At 44.5% G+C, this 19,410-nt stretch overlaps 2 protein-coding genes across 3 annotated transcripts in view; one reads left to right on the top strand and one right to left on the bottom strand.

The window, feature by feature from the left end:
• Positions 1-203: 203 nt before the first annotated feature.
• Positions 204-19,410, bottom strand: part of CHEK1 (checkpoint kinase 1) — a 78,001-nt gene continuing 58,794 nt past the window's right edge. The window contains exons 14-15 of one of the 2 annotated variants that reach the window (XR_003517614.2): positions 1,617-1,741; positions 204-731 (exon numbers count right to left, since the gene is read on the bottom strand). The gene's annotated coding sequence lies outside the window, so the exon portion shown is untranslated. Of the gene's footprint in view, positions 732-1,616; positions 1,742-14,908; positions 14,997-19,410 lie in introns of those variants that run through there. The other variant, XM_027581141.1, reaches the window with a different exon arrangement.
• On the top strand, positions 12,003-17,556 carry ACRV1 (acrosomal vesicle protein 1). Its single transcript, XM_027581143.2, has 4 exons — positions 12,003-12,236; positions 14,341-14,946; positions 16,298-16,417; positions 17,171-17,556. The coding sequence occupies exons 1-4, from the start codon at positions 12,188-12,190 to the stop codon at positions 17,293-17,295; spliced, it is 900 nt and encodes a 299-aa protein (XP_027436944.1). The 5' UTR covers positions 12,003-12,187; the 3' UTR covers positions 17,296-17,556.

Here is a 19,410-nt window from a genome sequence, read left to right as displayed (position 1 = left end):
GCCAGTGACACACATAGGTCATGTAGCTGCTCTTGTCATTCTTTGAAGAACTCTCCACTCATTTTGCTAATCATAAATATTTCACATTACAGAGCCCAATCTCCCAAATACACTGTGGGGGAGGAAAAATTTTTATATACCCTTCGAGATTCTTATAGGTGGTCTAAGAATTAAATTGACAGGAGACAGATTAACGGGAAAAAAATCAAATTTACTGATGTACATATGGGGAATTCACATAAACATGAGATTCCAAGGACAGTTAGGCAAAATGATATATTTATGTTTTCCTGAACTAAGGAGAAGGGGTAAGGGTCTGGGACTTCAAAGGGAAGGAAAGCAATTCACAGGGAGATGGAAAAGGGTAAGGGAGGGATGGAGGTACAGAGAGAGAAAGGGAGGGGACAGGAATCAGAGGCAAAGAGCAGCAAGGGCGATGGGAAGCAGAAAGCCTTGATCTGGTGGGTGAAGCTGTACGAATGTCATTACCCAGAGCTGAGGAGGAGCAGGCTTCGGGGCTTGAACAGTGCTGGGGCAGGGGGGCCCCATCCTTTGAGGCTACAGGGGCACAGAAAAGGGCTAAACGAGTAACTGAGCGGGTCAAAGAAGGGCCAACTCTCTACAATCGTTTACAGTGTCACGGTGGGATTCAAAACCAATTTGAGCCCTTGGTCTCAAGAAGGGCACGGAGAGGTCCCCACGGTCCTGGTATCCATACGGGAGACTGTCATCTGGAGAGAAAGACAAGAAAAGAGGATCTCTGATTTGTGGCCTCCAAGATCAAGTGTTTGCCACATTCGAGATAGACGATACATATTTGTTGAAAGAATGAGTGATTCGGCCAATGGGAAGAAACAGCACATGGTCCTGAGCAGTCAGGTTGCCAGGTAAGAAGGGACATCAGCCACCCTGCAATGACAGAGGGGGGCCCCTAGTGGGCCATCTTCCCCCAACCCCTCACCTTGCTCCCAAGGCCTCAAGTTCCCAAAAGCACTACCACAAACAAGCCCCACTGCAATTTTCATCCCAGTTCCTCCCAACCCTGAGTCTGCCTGGGGACTCCCCAAAGACCTAGGTGCCCCTCAACAAGTCCTTTTCCCCCTGATAACTCTGTTGGTCCAGTCAAGGGCCAGTGGCAGTCCAGCACCAGATCCAGGACGCTTGTGCAACTTTTGTTTTTCCCAAAGGATTTCACAGCCCTTTTTTCACTATCATATGTACGCTTAGATGATATTTAAATACTGCCACTTTGATTTCAGCCCTTGGCTCAAACAATGGAAGCATTAATTTTGCAAACAGTGCCAGAACCCGGATCTGGGATAGCTTTCCCAGGGCTTGAGGGTGGAGTATGCAGGGAAGAGCCAAATGCCAAGCCCTGTAAGGAATTTCCAGATTATAATTCCAGGGAGCTGATTATAGAGCTATGGTGAAATTTAGTTAAAACCACCACCCACGGGGAAATCCATGATGCATTCTGGCCACGACCCCTTTTGTAACTTTTTAAGGAAAAAAAGAACCCTTCCCAGTCTCTCAGCTATTGACCCCAGGGCTCCTGAGAGCTACCTCCCTCACGATCAGGTAAAGGTCACCCAGGTGACATCTCAGACCCCACCTACCTTCATGGTCTGTCCTCAGAGAGCTTTGTTGGCTCCCTTCAGTCTGGATGGCACTTTGCCCAGCCTGGGAAACCCCAGGGTAATGAAAGCCCTACAGATGTTGACTCTTCCATTCTGGAAACAGTCTAGGATTGGAAAGTGAAACAGACATAATGAGGCTCTCCAGGCCCTGCCTTCCCACAGGTCAGGAGCGTGCACACCCTCTGGGCCACTGGCAGCCTGGACAATGCCAGTTCCCAGGCCCGAGGAGGTGGCTGAAATCGGGGGATTTCTGGATGCTTGGCTCATACCTGCGAGTACTGACAGGATCCCCCTCTCCTCCCAGGGATGGACTGTGCTGCCCGGGGAAGGTTGCGTCCTACCCTGTAGCCCCTCCAGCCCCACCCATATGGCCCCGTGACCATTTTCCCAATCCTTCCCAAAAGGCAGCCCACATTGCCTTCACCACCCACAAAACTTTCTTTGCTCCCTTTCAACTCAAATTTAGGGCTCTCAGCAAGAAAGCCTGAGGAACTGGGGAGTGTCAGGGATTAGAACTGAGGTGGGAAGAAGGTGAAGTAAAATTGGGAAGAGGAGAGGAAGGAGAAAGGGAAAAGCAGGGACAAAAGTGGAGGAAGCAAAGGGGAGGGGAGGCAGAGAGGGAGGAAACCCAGTGGAGTGAGGGGGCAAAGGCTGTGATGCCCCCTGAGGTTAAGGTTAGGCCCTTGTGCCTTGCTCTTCACCTCTCCGGGGCCGCCAATTCACAGCTCACCTAGAGCCAGACCCCAAAGTACTTCCCGATGCACAGCAGGGTCTCTACTGGAAGCCCAGCAGGAAGGGGAGGGACAGCAACAGCACCACCGGGGGCAGCAGGAGCAGCAGTTGGGGGAAGCCAGGTCCCATTGTGCCTGAAGGACCAGGGCGCAGAAGAAGATAGGGCAGAGCCACCGGCACACAGGCCCTGAGTATACGGCTTTACAACCCCAGCTGGGAAGGGCCGCCAATGGGAGCGGGGGCAAAGGGTTGCACGTCCACCACAGAAGGAGCAGAGTGGCCGGTGGGAGCCCAGGCTTCCTGCCTGCCTTGCAGGGGCGGGGCACACCACCACGTGGTTTCTCATCCTTAGGCCACTTGCCTGAGTATGCTGTGAGCCCAGACTGAAATCTCCTTTCTCGGAAATGGATACATGCCTTGACTGTTGCAAAAACAAACAACAACAACAACAAAAACCCCACTATAGGGAACATCTCCTTTGACAAAAGAGCAGTCTAACAACAAAGGGTTCCCCCTAGCAGCCCTAGCAAGGGCTAGCCACAAAAATTTTTTCCACCCCAAGACAGCAGTACTCACCGCCTCAACCTGAACCTGGAACTAGCCCTCAGCCTGTAAGCTGTAAGGGGGCTCCAGCCTTAGCTGGTGACGCCCTCTGCAGGGTTCTGTTGCCACAATAACACCTATTTTTGCCTTAGAGCCGCCATCTCACTCTCCCTCTCCTCAATCCCTTGTCACAAGTGTTAACCGAAGGGGTTTATCTTCCATGCAGGCTGCATTCCAGACTAGAGATTTTGGGTTGTTTATATGCTGAGGAATGTAATTTAAAAACACTGATCTGGGGGTGCCTGGCTGGCTCAGTCTGTTAAGTGTCTGCCATTAGCTCAGGTCATGATCCCAGATCCTGGGATCCAGTTCCGCATCAGGCTCCCTGCTCAGCAGGGAGTCTGCTTCTCCAGCTCCCTCTGCCCCTCCCCCACTCCTGCTTTCTCTCTCTCTCTCTCTCAAATTAATAAATAAATATCTTAAAAAAAAATCCCCCAAAACAAAACACTGATCTGGAGGGGTGCCTGGCTGGCTCAGTGGGTAGAGTGAGCAACATTTGATCTTGGGGTTGTGAGTTCAAGCCCCATGCTGGGTATAGAGATTACTTAAATCAAAATCTTTAAAAACAAAACACTGATCTGGGGGGAAAAATAGTTTTGTAGCTTTGGCTTCAGGCTCCTCTGCACTCCCAGGCACACCCCAGAACTTGGGTCCACCCTTACCCAAATGCGGACCTCAAGAATGCACATATTTCTCCCCTCCTGCACTAACCTTCTCTCCCAACTTAAGAACAGGAAACCCACTGAAATGGAGGGCTTACCCCATAGGGGTATAATTATTCCCCAGCCCACCTCTGAAGTCTGAAGAGGCTGAGTCAGCTATGCCATCCCAAAACAGCATATGACATTGATAGAGAACTTGCTACGTGACAGACATACTGCTGAATACTTGAACAATATTGATGAGGGGGCAGAAGGCAAGCTGAGGACAAAGCACAAGCTGACACCCCGCAAGACCCCACCCCCTAGGTGGGACATGTGTGACATTCCTCAGGCACTCCCCACTGCCCTAAAGCTAAGGGAAGAAAAGACAAATGGTTAATTTACAGAGATTACACTCCTGGGGGACCGGAGTCTCCCTCAGTTACAAATGTCTCAGTGATTTACAAGAAAAAAACATTCTTATCAATAACCTAACTTCCAGAAAGAAACTCCCAACACTCTTTTTTTTTTTTTTTTTAAGATTTTATTTATTTATTTGACAGAGAGAGACACAGCGAGAGAGGGAACACAAGCAGGGGGAGTGGAAGAGGGAGAAGCAGGCTTCCTGGTGATGCAGGTCTCGATCCCAGGACCCCGGGATCATGACCTGAGCCAAAGGCAGATGCTTAACAACTGAGCCACCCAGGCACCCCTCCCAACACTCTTAATATTAATGCTTTGCTAGAGGTAAAAACAACCTTAAATTGACAGTGGCAAATCCTCCGGTATCTTGCTCTTTAGCATAGGAAAATCCTTTTGAAAATCTCCCTTTTTCCTTACTCCCAACCCCCAAGTATATAATCAGCCACCGCTCACAACCCCGGGGCAGCAGCTCTTCCTGCCCAAGGGTCCTGTCCCCATGCTTTAATAAAACCACCTTTTTGCACCAAAGAATTCCTTCTTGGCCATCAGTTCTGGACCCCAACAACACTACTCCAAAACCACATCATTTTGAGCCCAACATGGGGCCTTTGAGTCTTTTCATCTGAACTCTGAGCTTTGGTGCAAACTTGGGGAGTACTTTCTCTTCTTGTCCTTTACTCTCATTTCAGGAACCCTTCAAGGAGTACGGTCTTATTGGAACATTTTCATGCCCATTGCTTAGACTGTAATCCTCTAGCTCGTGGCTACTCTATGGGGAGAAGAAGATTGCCTTTTGGCTGGAAGTCAGTACCCTGGCCGGGATGGTAATAAGACCCAGAAACTTGATGCCCTCTCTTTATTCCTGTCCTTATGCAAAGTCGTCTGTCTTGGGCACAGGACAGCCACCTAAGTCACCAGGACAGCTGCCAATCCTAAGACTCCCATGTGAGGTTTCTTCCTCATTGGTCTAATGCGATCCCCTTCACATCCCTGGTCTAGCTGCTTCTGGCTGGAGATCTCAGTTTGGAGCCAGCTGAAAACAGTACCCGACTGAATTAAAACCCAATGGGGGACCAATTTCCTAGGGACGTTGGCTATGAGGACTACATGGGTTGAAATGTTGCTTAGATCATGATGGATTTCTATCTTCCCATCAATGTCCTCTACTAACTACTTAAGTTACAAAATTGGGTACTTTCCTCTTGTAAGACTTCTCTAGTGTATTCCATGGGTTGAAAACGGTGGATTCTAAGTGGCCTTCACAACAAGGCAACCCAAGGTGCACATGGCCTTCACAGCGGGGCCCTCAGCAGGGCAAGCCAAGGTGCACGTGGCCTTCACAGCATGGCAAACTTGGTCCATACCCTGGCACCCATCGTAGTCTAGAATGCGATGGGGAAGTGAGGGGAGGGCCAGCCTCTCTCCTACAGGGCATTTACGGCAGGCAGTGATCATAGCGATTTCATTCGAGGGATACCTCAGGTCGCTATGACAGCAGGAACATCTGACATATCCTGCACGTGGGACACCACCCAGTAGTGGAGGTGGGGGGGCTGGTTTTCTTGATAATGGACATTCTCTATTCTGAAAGATCTATATGATCAAGCATTATTCTTGCTGAGCTTATGTAAATAATAGGCCAAGTTTGTTAAAATTGGACTTGTTTTATAAATAAATTAGTCCTGATTTGGCTATCTCTGATTAAAAATGAGGGTTATTATAGAAAGAAAATATTTCAATAAAACATCTTTGTAGATACTAGATTTTAAGCATTGAGACTCAAGAAAACTGGAATGAGGATTGCCCCAAAACAACCAATAAGGTTAAGTCCTTTTGAGTTACTATATGAAAAACCTTTTCTCATTGTAGACCTATCAATAGATGGAGACTGTAATGCTCTGTTAATTACTCACTTGAGGCTGGGTTAATTCATAAATCTTTAAATGAATATGCAAACCATATCCTCCTTAAACCTGATCTGATAGTTACTAGCAACCCATCCCAGATAAACCCTGGAGACATGGTTTATTTAAAGGATTGGAAGTCTAACACAGTAGAGGATTTAACTCCAAAATGGAAGGGCCCCTACAGGGTCATATTATGTTCTCCCACTGCAGTAAAATTAGAGGGACACTCTTCGTGGGCTCATATATCTAGAATAAAAGCTGTAACTCCCACACAGGAGACCAATGAGCAAAGTAACATGCCTTCTTATTCCTGTGAACCAGTGGAAGACCTCAAATTTCTCTTCAAAGGACAATAAAGGACTGGAAGAAAATTTTAGTTAACTACCAAAGGTCTCTTTATTCGGGCTTCTCTTTCTCATAATATTAACCTTATTTTGTTGTCTCTTCCCATGTCCCCCTGCATGGTGCTAAGACCCCTTCACTGCCATAACTTCCAGCTGACACATGGTCCTTTCCACTCAAGAATGGGTGTGTACTGTGGTAACCTAATGAGGTATTTAGTCTGTATGCCCTGTGCTAATATCCCTATGTTGTCTACCTTGGATTGACTGCCTCTGCCTTCAGTAACTCCTGAATATAAATTCCCCAACTGACCAATGTTGACCCACAGGTAGGGACATCTCTACACGCCTATTCAGCAAGAAGAAGTTACAGAAGATAAGCCCTTCCATCCTCAGCAACCTTAAAGATTTAAGAGTCAAAATTGTTCAGCGGGGTATGATGTGGGAAACCAAGGCAGAAGGAAATGGTGATAAAATTAAATGTCCATATAACCTGCAGCCCATTGACAAATACTTGAGGCAGGCCGGATATAATGTTCCTCCAGGAAGCTCCCAACTGTCCTAATGTTAATGTCTTGCTAGAGGGAAAAACAACCTTAATTTGACCATAGCAAGGCCTCCTGTATCCTGTGTCTTCTTTAGCATATGAAAATCCTTTTGGAACTTCCCTTATCTTTACTCCCCCCCACCCCAAAGTATAGAATCAGTTGCCCCTCACAATCCTGGGGCAGTGGGGAGCAGAGGGTAACAGCTGCTCTTTCTGCCCACGGGTCCTATCTTCAAGCTTTAATAAAATCATCTTTTTACACCAAACACATCTCAAGAATTCTTTCTTGGCCATCGGCTCTGGATCCCACATCACTACTCCAAAAACACATCACCAAGAGCTGCCCCATTAATATCCGAGGACCCTAAGACAGAATTCCTACTGCCAGAGATGGCTCCTTCAGACGCAGAAGGCCCCCAGCCCCTGTTCCACATCATGCACAAAAATGGACATGTCTCAGCAAAAATAATTTTCTGTAATCTACTCATAACGTTTTTACTAAATGGTTCTTCTGGGACTCCCATTTAGTCTTAATCCTAGCATGCTCTGGAGCAGGATGGGGGCCCTGCTGTTTAGGCCAGCCCCAGGGGATTCTTTCCTTTCTACTCCTTGAAGCTAATCCCTGACCCTCTTTCCAGTTTTCCAAGATCCCTAAGGCCAGGGAGTGCCCCTGGCTACCCTTCCCCAGTCCTTCCTGTAGTGGAAAAAATGGATGAGTCCCCAGTCAGCCTGTGGGGTGCTCAGGGACTCAACATTGTGCATTGTGTCTGAACTGGGGCAGGGGGACAGATAATAACAGAAACTTAGGATGGGAGACCAAGCATCATTTTCACAAATATATTAATATAGTTAACATAATACACTTGAAAAAAAGTGAGTAAAACTTAATTGCTTTCATTCTTCTGCATGTGGCTGTCCAGTTTTCCCAACACCATTTGTTGAAGAGACTGTCTTTTTTCCATTGGACATTCTTTCCTGCTTTGTCAAAGATTAGGTGACCGTAGAGTTGAGGGTCCATTTCTGGGCTCTCTGTTCTGTTCCATTGATCTATGTGTCTGTTTTGTGCCATCACTGTCTTGATGATTACAGAGATAGTAGGAAGGGAAAAATGAAGGGGGGGGGAATTGGAGGGGGAGACGAACCATGAGAGACTACGGACTCAGAAACAAACTGAGGGTTCTGGAGGGGAGGGGGTGGGGGGATGGGAAAAAACTTAATTGCTTTCTTGGTACAAATTACATAAAGCTTGATAAAATCATCACAGCACATGGAGGGATCAAAAAGCAGTTAACCCCCTTTCCATCATTGTCAAGGAAGTTTAAAGGAGGCCTCCTTAGGGTGAAGTAAGAATTTAGATGTTTATCCAAAAATGATGTGCTTTTTTTTTTAAAGATTAAGAAATCTTGCTCAAATTGTGTAAGACTGATGAATCACAGACCTGTACCTCTGAAACAAATAACACATTATATGTTAAAAAAAAAAAAAGAAGAAGAAGAAGATAGTAGGAAGGGAAAAATGAAGGGGGGGAAATTGGAGGGGGAGACGAACCATGAGAGACTATGGACTCAGAAAAAAACTGAGGGTTCTAGAGGGGAGGAGCGGGGGGGGATGGGTGAGCCTGATGATGGGTATTAAGGAGGGCACGTACTGCATGGAGCACTGGGTGTTATATGCAAACAATCATGGAACACTACATCAAAAACTAATGATGTAATGTATGGTGATTAACATAACATAATAAATTTTAAAAAAAAGAAACCTTGCTCAGATGCTTTCAATGAGTGGTTAAGGATGAAGGGGTAGAGGAAGAAATGAGCTTGTCATTCAGCACTGGTGTCAGTAGACAGTGTCCCCCAGATCCTGTTCCCCATAACACCATGTGACCCACCCCCCCACCCGATGCCTCTGAAATCTCACCTTATGTCTTCCCTCTTTCCTGAATGCAGGGAACCAAGTAACTTGGGATCCTCCCAGCCAGCCCGGTGTTGCCCATAAAATGACTCTGCGATGCTCTTCCCTGTTCTGTGACATAAATATAAGAATGGGTACACACTGTGCTAACCTAAGGAGATATTTAGTCTGTATGCCATTGGCTAATATCCCTCCCTGCCCTCAATTATACGAAGGTAGTCTGGTTCCCTGGCAGAGTCCCAAGGAGTGAGAGGAGGAATGGCTGTGGGTGCATACAGTGAAGGCAGAGTCCTGGGCATCAGAGTTCCAACCTCTGGAAACATTCCAGAGCAAGACACTACACTTGGCACAAAGGTAGCAGAACTCCCAGGCTTCAGGAGAGAACAGGCCCTTGTATAAAGGTTACTAATAACCTTTATCAATAACTAGTGGGGGTGGGGGTGGGGCACCTGAGTGGCTCCGTCAGTTGGGCATCTGACTTTGGCTCAGGTCATGATCTCAGGGTCCTGGGATGGAGCCCCATGTCGGGCTCCCCGAGTCTGCTTCTCCCTTTCCCTCTCCCCCTCTCCCCCTCCCCGCCACTTGTGCTCTCTCGCTCTCTCTCTCAAAAAAGGAGAAAAATCTTAAAAATAAATAAATAAGTAAATAACCTTTGGGGACAAAAGAGTGCAGAGATTGGATACAACCATTAGTGCAAACTATCATTCTTTATCTGGGTTCAACCCAGCAGAATTCCTGGCTGCTAGTTTGATCAGTTGTCTGGTCAGATAGGAGTTCCTATGCTGAAGAAGCGTGCAAGGTCTCAGTGTCCTGACAAGCTGGCCATCTTCCCCAGGTTACAAGTACATGGGTTTAGCCCCCTGGTGTGCTGGTAAACGTTTAACAACTGGCTTGTGGGGCGAGGCTGGATGGGAAGAGTCCTGATTTGTAGGATTTGCAGATTTCCACGGTGCAAATGGCAATTTGCAGCTACCATCCTGACATCATTGAATAGGGAGTTGAAGAGATGTGCCCACCATTATAGAGTATTTCTCACACACAGATACAGCAGTACTAAATAACTTTATGAGCACAGATAGTAAATAGTAAAATGTCATAAAATTATTTAGAAGTGATGAGGTTTTGAGTATTTCTTACCTTTGTTTTTAATATAATCTGTCAGTTTATATTATGTTAATTATGTTAATTTTAATAATATCTGTGTTCAACAACCAGATTGTGGAATTCCTGAAACTTTACCAATCAGCTGTCTTCTGCCAGTTCAAGTCAGTTCCCAGTACATCATGGATTAAGCAAAGAAGCTGGTCCAGTGAAAGGTTCTCAGCTCTCCATACATATGACTATTCCTAGGGAGCCTAGCTGCCTCTCTCTTTCTGTGTTCCCTCTACAAGCCCTTGGGAGAAGTCTGTTTGGCTCAGCTGAAAACATTACCAGCGCTGACCTAGCAGGGTCTTTGCTTCGCTTTGGGCTGTTAGAAACTGGAGCTTCCCCTCATCTAGGATAGCAGAGATGGGCCGAAGAAGGACACAGGGACTGGAGCACCTCTGGACATCTTAGCTCCGGAACACTTCTGGTCCCACGGCAAATTCTCCATCACTCCATGTTTTTTTATACAGTGTGCTCAGATACTCAGTGCAGGTTTGACTCCGAAGTGCCAGACCACTGGAAACAGGGAGAAAATTTCCAAAGTAGAGCCTAAGGAAAGCCAGGCTGGGTGGGATTGGGATACAGTCCCGTAACACCAACCTTAAGGAAAAGAGGGAGGAAAAGTTGGAGGCTGAGGTTTAAGGAGTGATCATTCAGGCTTTAGGTCCTGCCTTTCAATACTGTGACTCCTAGGGAGGGGTGAGGCTGCGATATTCCACAAAGTTGCAAAAAAAGTGTGCCACCAAACTTAAACTGGTGGGTGGTATACATAGTGCCTCTCCCTTTCCATAAATTTCCACGGCTTCTATCAACAAAAGTCTAACTCAGTATGATCCCCCCCCTTTTCTCCGCACTCTCTCCACATGGAGAAAAAATGATCAACAACATGCTCCTTCGTGCGTTTATCCACTCCACAGAAGCCCAGCCTCAGACCCACAAATCCTAGTTTTGTCCTTCAACACATGCCAAGTAGGGTAGGCCTCCCTCTGCAACTTTTTTTTGACCCCTGGAGATCCCGCTTTCTCCAGCTGACCCACAATCTTTATAAAGCCAGCCCACTCTAAGAGCTCTCTATAAATTTTCCTCTGTGAGGCAGAGAGAGGCCCAGAAAAGGCAATTCATCCATTCCTTCATTCAGAAAGCATTTATTAAGTATGTATTATGTGGCAAAGCAAAACTGCCACTAGATAGTGGGGATACTACAGTGATCAAGACAGACAGGGATCCTGCTTTCAAGGAGCTTAGGGTCTAATGGAGGAGATAAATAGTAAACAAATAATTAAAAGAGTGATAAATGCATCTATTCTGGATCCAGCTTTCAGTATTACATGAAACAAAGTGGTCCAAGGGAGGTGGGCAGGAAAGAAGTAGGAGGTAAGGGCCAGAGTATCTCTGCCATGCAACCCCCAGGAGTTCTAGCTTTCTACCAGGTGGATGCCTCACTGCATCCATATTCTACCCCTTGAGAGAAATTACAGCTCAAGGCACAGCTTTCAACAACCCTTTGTTGATCCCTTTTTGGGCCCATATCATGCATTTGTCATTTGTTTCCTGCTAAAACCAACATGTTAGCATAGTCTGGCTGAGAACAGGAGCCATAGAAGATAGGGCACCGAACAGAAGCTTTGTCCTGTCAAGACCCAACCAGTGTTAAAACCATGGCAGGAAAGGAAGTACAATAAATAGAGAATAAATATTTCAATCTCAATCTGTGTGTGTGTGTGTGTGTGTGTGTGTGTGTGTGTGTGTGTGTGTGTGTGTGTGTGTCCCTCTAGTCTTCCACTGGCTAAATCCAGTCTGAAGCCAAACACAACCAGCATTCAGGCGATCAAGTCAATAGAGATTAGCCTGCAGGGCCAAAAAAAAAAAAAAAAAATCAAAAAACAAAAACAAAAAACCAAAGAGCCAAACACAAAATAATCAGCCAATTATACCTCATTGTCAAGAACATTTCAAAAAGAGAATAAATAGCTTTTAAAATTTATTACAAAGAGAATATGTTATTTTGGTAATAGGATTTTTTTTTTTATAGATAGGGCAAAGAGCCCCAATACACCATGTTATACATGGCAAATTTAGCCTTCACCTGCACCGTTTGCCCTGAGTTGTTAGAGAGCCATCCTGCCGAAACAGCCTGTATGAGAATCTCAGAGCTCAACCCATTGTGAGGCACATGGGTGGTCTCTGAGGTTCTAGAATTCCCAGGAGCTGTAGCTTAGCATTGGGAGCTTCTGCTCACAGTTTTCCCTCACAGCTCTTGGGTGTCCTAAACCAGAGTCTCCTCTTTCCCAAAATCCAGATGAAGTTTCCCTTACTAATGAGTCTTTATCTGATTGGATGTGCCAGAGGTGAGTCCCCTATCTTAGCTCTGGGAGACTTCTTTCAGGTCTTTTAGCCCTTAAGAAGGAGGACCAGAATATTAGTTATCCAAATCAATCTAACTCAGAATCAGGAATAGCTAAACCAGTTCAACTCTGAGAACTCCTGAGCCAGTTGATTTCTCCTTGTAATGGCTTTACCATCAGAGAAGCCTGCTGGCTTGGCACTGTCTCATTCCTACTACTTTTTCAGCCACTCACCATTCGTGCCTGATGCTCTGTGAGATGAGAAAACAAGTCTAAGGGTTCTGTGAAAGTCCAATGAAGATTTGTCCCAATGAACTGAGTGCAAGGGATCCTTATGTAGTTAATGTAGCAAGGAAAGATAGAAGGAGATAGGAATGTGATGTACCCAGAAAGCCATCTCAGAACACAGCAGGGCTATGGGCAAGAGACCTTATGAGCCTCGCCTTCATGGCCAGGTTCTACCCATGCAGTTTTCTGTATTTCTTCTTTCAGGGTCCTCATTCATGGTGGGCTGTGTTCCCTCATTCCTCCTAGAGGAGAAGAAAGAAGCCATGAGCTCTGAACTGTCGGTTAAATGACAAAGTATTTTCCATAATGTTGGTTGTCCGAGATTTTATTTTTTGCTTTCTTAGACTTTCAAAAGTTGACTCAGAAATTTAGATACATAGCTACCAAATGGTAGTATATGCCAGCCACATGGCGAAGCAGTGAGTTGTCAACTCTAAGAATGACTACGAAATGAGCATGCTTTTTCAAACCTCCTTTCTACATCAGAAATCTCTTTATTATAACTTCTGTTAACTATTAAAGAATCAATCAAGCAAATAATATTCAGTAACAACTTTTAAAAATAAGGATAGCCTTTCCAAACCTTACCTTTCCTTTATCAACATATTCTAAGCATAGTCTTTCAGAAAGTCATTGATTATAAGGATGGCAAATCACCCAGAATATGCGTATCTATTGCAGGACTCTTACAGAGATAAGGGTAATTTGGAGCCCTAGGCTACCTTGTCCTCAACAGATCTTGTCATTCCTCTCAGCTTTTGGCTAGGATTAATAACTCATGTTTGTAGTCTACCCACCCTCCTCTGGGTTACTCAGTCTAATCACAGAGTAATAACCAAAATTTTTGGTGCTACTTCAATAAAATGAAAAGTACCACCTAAAGAATATTTGTCTGGTAGTCATTGGTGAGATGGATTAAAGGTAGGAGGGACTGGCCAGAAGAGAATGACCGGCTAAGAGTTTTTTTAAGTCCCAGTGTAAAGTGGGGAGGAGAGAAAAATAAAATTAATTGAACACTTAGGCGATAAACTAGGCACGTCACAATTTATCTTACTGAAACCTCATGCAACTACCTGAAGTAGGTATAATGGTACATCACAAGGAATCTCAATTCAGAAATAAATAAGCAAAGAATGTTTTTATCTTAATAAGTGATCCCAACTTTGAGTCTCCAACCCACATGGATTGGGGACTGAGTGTAAGAAAGAACTTGAATTCGCCAAATAAAAATGTCTTAAATCCCGTCTGATCATTTTTGTGGGTTCATTAGATATTTTGTCATCTCTGGTTTAAAATTTATCCTGTCCAAAGGGTAAAATCTACCTTCAATTTCAGCAAGAATTACTTAGCTATTGAACTGAGTTGTTTTCTCTTTCCCTTTTGTATTTTCATCCTTCCTGCCTTTCACCCAGAGAGGAACTGGAGGGAGGGCTTGTGGTAGACTTCTGATCTTGTGATTGATGGCATATTGATTTCCTGATGCTGGCTTTGTCAGGGAGGCACACCATTTTCCCTTTAGGTGCTTTTGGTACATGGGCTAGTGGGCCCTCCTGTACATTTCTTAATAATGTGGATCTTAAAATTCTTCCTTTAAATGCCAGAGGCAGTCTCTGTGTATTTCATTAACACCTCTGTCCTTCATGGTCTCTTGGGTAATTAGTTGACTTCCTCCAACATCTGCAATATCTTCAGATGCCTGACCAGGCCCACAGGAAACCCAGGAATCCCACGTTAGCCTTATTGCATAAGAAAAGCAGTCTTTATCCCAGACATTCTTTCTCTCATCTTCCTATCTCTCTTCTGTTCCTCTCCATCCCAGGAGCATCAGGTCAGCCTGATGAGCCTCCTGGCTCTATGGGTCATCAAGCTTCAGTTCAGCAATTTTCAGGTGAGTACTTTTCACTTGGAAACCCTTCAGATGGTGAGACTTTATATGAGACTTCTGCAGGCGAGAGAACTTTAAGTGAGCATACTTCAGGTGAGCACACCTCAGCTGAACATGCTTCAAGTGAACACGCTTCAGGTGAACGTGCTTCAGGTGAGCATGCTACGGGTGAACATACTTCAGGTGAACATATTGCCAGTGAGCACACTTCTGGTGAACAACCTTCAGGTGAACAGCCTTCTGGTGAAAAGCCTTCAGGTGAACAGCCTTCTGGTGAAAAGCCTTCAGGTGAACAGCTTTCCGGTGAACAGGCTTCTGGTGAAAATATTTCTGGTGAACAGTCTTCCAGTGAAAAACCTTCAGGTGAACAGGCTTCAGGTGAAAAGCCTTCGGGTGAACAAGCTTCCAGTGAGAAGCCTTCCGGTGAACAGGGTTCAGGTGAACAAGCTTCAGGTGAACAGGCTTCAAGTGAACAGGCTTCAGGTGAAAAGACACTGGGTGAACAGTCTTCAGGCATTCCACCATCAAGCACATTTTCAGGTGAGGCACATTTTCAGGGGAATTGCATCTGGATGGGTGCTAGTCCTTGACTTCAGGGGAGAAATAGGCAACACATCAAGAAACCCAACTTTTAAGGAGAGCGTATAGAAGAAAGATTAGTTCACAAACACTTCACAGCTCTCTCAAAGACACTCTACATCTCTTTACAGTAATACCAGGAGGCAGGATATAGGTTTTGTGTAACCCTGAAGGCTAAACAATTTTGAGGGCCCTTTAAAAAAATAACACAAATACAAAATGCCAGCAATGCCTCCAACTTCACTCTATGTAAGAAATTATAAATACAAATGCCCACTGCTCCCTTGGAAGGGGCTCATGGGACACTAACCTTCATGAGCTTCATGCTAAATCTGCCTCAACAAACTATGTTAGAATGCCTCGCAAACTCTGTAAGGAGATGACTAGCCCTCAAGCTGGTGGCTCTGTTTTGTTTGTTTGAACATGGAGAATAAAGCATGAACACACTTTTGTCTGTTAGATTCATAAAGAACTTCCCAGCACAACTGCAATTCTTTGGCTCTTACTAAAAAGGGGTTGTTCAAGGAAGGACAACAAGATCCAGAGTTTGATGACCACTCAAGATATTACCAGACATAGGCACTTCACATTTCCTCCCATTGCCTAAGTAGTAGTATTCCAAATCTTCAGATGAGAGAAGTGGGGCTAATATCACATAGCTAGAAAGTAACAATCCTTGGATTCAAACTTAAGTTGGTCTGACTCCAAAGCCCACATCCTTCCTATTTCTTTATGCTTCCTTAACTAGGGAATTGGCAATGGAGATAGTAAAAGAGGCAGAATAGAAGCATTTCGCAAAGAATGCCCTTTGTGACAAATTGATATTGTTGAAGGTCAACTTGAAAATGGAGAACGATCACTCTTTACAGAGTTTGCAACATTAGAGCATTCTAACATAGCTTACTAATCAGCCAGTTCTTACTCTAAGTGTGCCCTGTGGGTGAGAGTATGATGGGGGAGTAAAAAGGGGAACCAGTCATGTGATTAAAGCTCTACTTTGCTCCTACGGAGTTAGACATGGCAGAAGCCAGTGGGGATATGAATTGGAGTAAACATCAGTATTATAGAGAGAAATTTGGGATTCTTCAGCAATGAAAATTATAGATGAAGCAGTAAGAATGAAAGAATTTCCTCTGGCCCATAAGAGAGACTATGCTCTATCAGATGCAGGGCCCTCAAATGCCCAACAAGAACCAAACAATGAAATGTGTTGTATCCAGGCTACTTACTGCCCATCATTCCTCTCCTTGTGATTTGTGGCTCCCTGCCTGGTCCATCAGGAAATTTCATCAGGTTTGTCTTAAATTTGCAGGCCCAATATTAAATTGCCACACATGCTCATATATGAATGATCATGGAAAATGTCTTCGTGGAGAGGGAGTCTGCTCCACTCAGAATTCTCAGCAGTGCATGTTAAAGAAGATCTTTGAAGGTATGTGGGGACTTCATAATACAGTCTGCCAGGGAAACACATCAATTAACTTCAGTACTCTTGGGAGCAGCTGGGGTGGTGGGAGCCTGAGGAGGGGGTCAAGCTGTGATTCCCTAGAAACTTGGAGATTCAGGAGAAACTTATCCTAAATTAAGAGCAGAATTCTAGCTACTGATGGGGAGGCGGAGGTCCTTCCCAGCAGGCCTATGATGTCTTAAAAGGAGACAGGGAGACTGGCTCTCTTCCTACAAAAGAAATATATGAGTTACACCTTGAGATGTTGAGACATTAACCATAAGCTCAGGACTGTATCTGTCTTGTTCATGGTTATATATTCCTAGCACTTAGTACAATGTTTAGTACATGGTAGGAATTTAGTAAATACTCAATAAATGAATAAACAATTGTCTATCAGTCAGTGTTCACAGGTTGCCAGACGTGTCTTGCTATATTCCCATACTTTCTACCCTTATACTCACTCCTCATCCCCAAAATAAAGGATCTTGGTTACTGCCATCCCGTGAACCATACTGCCTGACTTCCCTTGTGATTTGTCTAGTCCCTCAATAGAGGCAGTGGGCAACAGATGTGGGGAAGGGCCCAGAAAAGACAGATGGAAGGAGAGGGGGAGGAAGAATCCAAAAACTGGAGGTCTTGGTCGTGCCTGCATGGGGACACTGGGGACCATGGATGAAGGTGAAGGTCGGAGGAGGAAGCCTTCAGCTCACTACAGTCTGTCTCTGCTTCTTTCAGGTGGAAAACTCCAATTCATGGTTCAGGGGTGTGAGAACATGTGCCCATCTATGAACCTATTCTCCCATGGAACCAGGATGCAAATTATATGCTGTCGGAACCAATCTTTTTGCAACAAGATCTAGAAGTCTGTGCCTTTGCTTCCTGCCCTGACTCAGGCAGTAAAAATTCTCCATCACCCTAAAGGGCTTAATTTATATTTTGTTTCTTCCCCAGTCAATAAGTAATCACGTCTGTCTCTGCCTGAGTGTCAGACAGGATGTTCAAATACCTCACCCTTCCTCTCCTATCCATGACCCATGACCCATGCTTCTCTGTCTTCTGTCTTCCCTTACCCCATCTCTCAACATTCTTTGCTTTCTCAATAAATCCTGCATGGTCAAGAATACAGACTGGTGATGGACTTCTTTTCCCATCAGCCAGCTGCAGGATCAGCCTGAGCCTGCTTCCTCCACATACTAAAGTGGATGTGTTTTAAATCACTCCACATTCGTCAAAATGGAGGGGTCCCCCAGGGCAGAGATCACAAAAAGGAATGCAGGGTAGCTTAAACAATACTGTGGGACCTTCTCTGACCCCCCATTTCCATCCCAATAGAAACCTTACCCCATTCTACCACCCGTGATGGTGTCCAAAACTCACCCCTTCTTTGGCTCTTGAGTTTTCAGTCTTCAAGAGTCTGCTCTTAACAAAATTATAACAATAAAATGGCTCTTTTTTATTTGCTATGTAAATATGTAGTAGGTGATAATTGCTTAAATCTTTTTCTCACACAATGTTACCAGATCATCTCAGTATAGAGGAGCAGGTGGAAATACTGTAATAGTCCCTCTCTCACCTTGTATTAGTGTTATATTCTTTAACGTATTTGCACATACATGGTCTCATCTGATTCTCAGAAAAGAGCCCAGTAAGGCAGACAAGAAAGACAGAATCATCCTTAGTTTAAAAATACATAGAATTTATAACACCATGTTGTTCCAAACTGGCCATGGTTACAGAGTTAACATTGAGCCAGGGCTGGATTTCAAAACCAAATCCGCATGATTTCAATTTGAGTTGCTTCTACAACATGATAAATATTAGGCAGAATGGTTCTTTCAAGACCAAAATCAATCCTCTCTTCCAACACAAGCCCATCTCCTTTTACCACTGCTCTCCCACATCTCTATTTAAAACCACCTGAAACCAGCTGCGTGGTCTTAAGTGTCTTGTGCAGAGCAAAAGCCTCAATTTTAATAAAATCCAATTTATTTTTTATTTTATGGACAGGGCTTTAGGTTTCATGCTTAAGAACTCTTGGAATACTACATCAAGAAACAAATTTTACAGGCACCTGGGTGGCTCAGTCAGTTAAGCATCCACCTTCGGCTCAGGTCCTGGTCCCAGGGTCCTGGGATCAAGCCCCATATTGGGCTCCGCTCAGCGGGGAGCCTGCTTCTCCCTCTCCCTCTGCCCCTCCCCCCTGCTTGTGCTCTCTATCTCTCTCTCTCAATAAAATCTTTAAAAAAAACAACAGATTTTACTGTTTGTGAGATTTAAAAAATTATACACATACACACATCATGGACCTTCTCCCAAAAACATTGGTAATAACTGTTGGCTAGAAGACAATGGAACTTACCTTCAAATTTCTTTTTTTTCCCAACAGTTATTATTTTTCCCAGTATATATATAATTTTAATTTCCATTGTCTAAAATTCAGTGATGCTTACATTCATATTTATTTGTTTTTAAATGGGAATATCCAAATTGACAACACATTAAATATTTTTATACTTTAATAGAGAAATATAAGCTGTGGTTGATTTAGTATTTTCACCTATGGATTTAAGTATGTACTATTTGCTGAAAACCAAGTGGGCTGGGACTTTGAATAACTATTTCCATGAAGACATTCATCATTGTGAAGAGAGTGGTAAGTAGCACTTACAGAATATATACTCTATGCCGTGTGATGCATTTAGCAGTTTTGTTTATACTTTCTTTTTTTATTATTTTATTATTATCTATGTTAATCACCATACATCATTAGTTTTTCATGTAGTGTTCCATGATTCATTGTTTGCATTTAACACCCAGTGCTCCATGAAGAACATGCCCTCTTTAATACTCATCACCAGGCTAATGCGTCCTCCCACCCCCTCCCATCTAGAACCCTCAGTTTGTTTTTCAGAGTCCATCATCTCCCATGGTTCGTTTCCCCCTCAAATTTCCCCCCTTCATTCTTCCCCTCCTGC

The sequence above is a fragment of the Zalophus californianus genome, chromosome 11 (assembly GCF_009762305.2).
Source record: "Zalophus californianus isolate mZalCal1 chromosome 11, mZalCal1.pri.v2, whole genome shotgun sequence".
Lineage (NCBI taxonomy): Eukaryota > Metazoa > Chordata > Mammalia > Carnivora > Otariidae > Zalophus > Zalophus californianus.
The sequence above is the reverse complement of the archived record's forward strand: the minus strand, read 5'-3'. Positions and strand labels throughout refer to the sequence as shown.